This window comes from Papilio polytes, unplaced genomic scaffold, assembly GCF_000836215.1.
Source record: "Papilio polytes unplaced genomic scaffold, Ppol_1.0 DF823823.1, whole genome shotgun sequence".
In the NCBI taxonomy this organism is placed as follows: Eukaryota; Metazoa; Arthropoda; class Insecta; order Lepidoptera; family Papilionidae; genus Papilio; species Papilio polytes.
In genome coordinates, this window is record NW_013525381.1 from 279,955 (window position 1) to 283,680 (window position 3,726).

General features: G+C 31.5%; 1 protein-coding gene across 1 annotated transcript in view; it reads left to right on the forward strand.

Moving 5' to 3' along the window:
- Positions 1-811, forward strand: part of LOC106103421 (membrane-associated progesterone receptor component 1-like) — a 4,402-nt gene extending 3,591 nt beyond the window's left edge. Inside the window, exon 3 of the mRNA XM_013283193.1 lies at positions 616-811. Within this exon, the coding sequence (XP_013138647.1) occupies positions 616-707 (92 nt within the window). The 3' untranslated portion in view covers positions 708-811. The remainder of the gene's footprint in view (positions 1-615) is intronic.
- Positions 812-3,726: the final 2,915 nt, after the last annotated feature.

Sequence of the window (3,726 nt, forward strand, 5' to 3'; positions counted from 1 at the left end):
CAATATCTCGCTAACGTAACTAGAATTTACGGATAAAGTCAACAAAATTAACGACATTGAAGTCCACTGAACCGATAAGTTGATCGCTACCATGAAAGTATAAGTGAACGATCGGACAATGACCCACTGCCCCAAGCGTAAGACGAGTTACTAAGACTAGTATATCTTGTTATCAGTTTTTCTCTCCGATATTAATGCAAGATGTACCATGCTACGAATAGATTAAAAACTTGTTATGACTATGTAAAGAAATTCAAAAGCAAAACACGTTAACAGTAAAATAAATAAAAAGCCTGAATTTGTCTTCCTCATTTTTAATGTTTTTTTTTTAAAATAATTGAATTACACTGTAAAAAATTCTAGCAAGTTAGTATGTAAATAAAAATAAGTAATTTTTTCATACTAACTTTTGCCTGTGTTGTCCGCATGGAATTAAAAAAAAAAAACAAAAGTAGCCTATGTGTTCTTCCGCTACGTCTATACTAAATTTCTTTGAGATCTGTTGGGCCAGGTACAAACTATAACCATCTAAATTTTCGCATTTATAATATTAATGTAATATAGTTAGAGGAAGATAAATAATTAATTTAAGTGGTATTGATGTTATGTTTGCAGAGAAATATGACATTGTTGGTCGGCTGCTGAAGCCAGGCGAGACGCCGAACAAATACAGTGACGACGAAACAGAAGATAAGAAGGAACTGTAACCGCCTTACTGGAATGGTTGAGTAATATTTTTAGAGCAATGTGTGACATTGTTAAGTGTGTTTGTAAAAAATACCAATTTAAAGTTAAATTATAAATCATATTTTAACAAATAAATATTTTATTTCAAAAATCTGGTTAAAAAACCGTTATTGATAAAAAAATAACAAACATTTTATTATTTCGCATAGCACTTCTAGGTTATCCGCGAATTAAAATGATCTCGGAGAAATCCCATTTAGCTATATACATCTAACACGTAGACTTTGTTAAAAGTCATTTCTAAGCACAGGTTTACCCAATTTGCATCTGCATGGAAAATATTAGATAGATTTTCCTTATTTCATCATGAAACATGATTATCGCTTGGAAGTAAATAACAGTTATAACGATAAAAAAGTCGACAAATACCGCATGTGTTCCATTACAAAGTTACTTTTATGTATCGTATATTAATGTTTTGAGTAACATATACTGAATTTTTTGATTTCTACAGATTAAGCACTATATAAAACTGTTCATGGTTAGTAAATTTATACAATAACTAGCTGTTCCCGTGCGGCTTCATCGGCGTGACATTGTCAGAAAATATCAAAATGTGAAAATGACATGACATGACAAACCTTGACAGTCTTGATTTGATGTTGGCAGCAACTTATGGTCTCTTTCCAAGATTGGGTTTTTATCCAAAATATTTACCTCCTAAGTTTAATGGCGTGAGAATATATAGCCTAAAGTGTGACGGAACTGTAGGGTTTTTTACTAAGAAAAGAATTATTCCAAAATATGCTGTAATGGTGATATCATAGGTAACAAAGACGTGTGTTTACGCTTTAATATAATAGTATAGATAACTGTAACAAATATGTGAATTAACATTCACGAATCACGATTATAAGTGTAAGTTTTCAAGTTAAACTAGAAGAAAATCTTAGAGGAGGACAAATAAGCATAATGTTCCAATCGGGAAATCGTGGACTTTGGGAAAACACGGAGCTCCAAATTGATACAAACGGCTCTTTAGGCGATAAATTGGAACGGGGAAAATATTCGAGTGAACCAGTTTCCTTGCGCTTAGAAACACGAAATATTTTCGCTTGAATTGAATAGAAACTTCCAATACAATATCTTTCACGTCGATATTTTGCTTAATGTTTAGCGCCTGTGAAATAATACATAGCAATAAATATTCATATGTAAAATAAATATTAACTTATGAAAGTGTTAGAAGTTATAAATGAAAGTTAAATCCTTTAAAAAGCTTAAGAGTGGACACCATTGCACATAGCTGTGTGACCCTTTTGTGTCCTGACTTTACATTTACTGACAGCATGAACCCTAGCTTAGCAATTAGGTGCAGTATTTAGGTACGATAATTGCAACTATAAGACGGGGATTAACATAAACATTTAAAAAAATGAAAGAATAAAAAAGAGTGAATCATGAATTATGATCAATTGTGAAAAAAAGGTTGACATATTACCGTAGGGGATTAAAACCCTTCTATGAAACGCTCCACGAAAATTGTTTTCAAATACAGATCGAAATAATTTTTTGTATATGATCAATCTAAAACGTAAAAGTGCCTACATGTCTGCACTCTCACGAGATCTGCAAATGAATGAAATTGGTAAGTGCTCTTCACTATATCCCACTTGATATCAATATTTGGGCATGATATTTTTATTTGAATATCTCCTATATACTCGTAGATGAAATGATCAAAAATATTCTTGTATAGCTCCCACTTGACTTTCCATTTATAATTATACTTCGAAGTTTTGATTGACATTGATTTTTTTCTATACAAATAGCTGCATAAAAAGTTATTATGACTTTAACGAGTTGTGAAAGTAAATGTATGTGAACAAACCGAAATTAATTTATTTAATAATTACGTAAAATCGGGGAGTTTTTGTAAAACGAAACAACAGAATGTGTCTACTACTAAATCCCAATATCGCATATATAATATAAAAGAAAACATTATAACTAGATAAATATCTACTCGAATAACTAAGTACGATTTTTATTCTCGTGATTTAGTGACCTGAGATGAGAGAAGATACGCTTGTCTATGTGTCTAACAACGAATTCAAGAATATATCTACCGTATGCTGCAAACTACAAAATAAAAAATAAAACTATTCGATAAATTAAAAAATAACAAGCAGTCCGACTGACCTGCGAGAAACGTTTCCCTCCCGTCAGTCGAATAACAACAAAAAGTTCACTTCTATTGAAACAGACTCAAATTTGTCGCGAAAAAGGTTGTAGGTATTGTTCTGGGAGATTCGTTTAGAATTCATCGCCTGACCTTTCACCTACATTTTTAACATTCATTTTTTACTTTCGCAGATAATTACTTCAAGATGCTCGCAGTCTTTTTTCCCGTGTATATTCTAATAAATTTTGAATTCCAAATACTTTTTTGCTATACCAAACTGTAAATACATAATACAAACACTTTATCGGGAGGGCACTGCATAATGCACCAATAACCAATAACGAAGGATATTTAAAGAAACTTATCTACAAAAAATTAACCCCAAAACAATCTAGTGTCATGTTTAAAAAGGAACTTATTCATGTAGTCACTAATAGACTTATCGCCTTATGAACATAACACGAAGTAAATTCATCACTTATTCAAGAGCATTAGGTACTTGATCTCTGTAATCTTGGTATGTTATTATCGTAGTAATCACGTAGGTATTACCATGGATCTAATGAGTTAGGTATTTTCAAGTCAAATTAATTTTAAATAAGTAATCTTGACATGTAATAGTGTGACCTTTAGTCTTTGTAAATAGAAAAAACTCTCATTAATATACTAGGCCAAACGTGCAACTAGAAATGCAGCCGAATGAAATTTCAAGCGTACCCGGTATTTCCTACTTCATTCCGTTTCAATACGTACCACCATTCATATAGATTTTAACTGCACTGAATGGATTTATCGAATATTGTAGAGCCAACTGTGTTGCAATGTTTTATGCTTTTCAAGTAGTTGAGAAATTT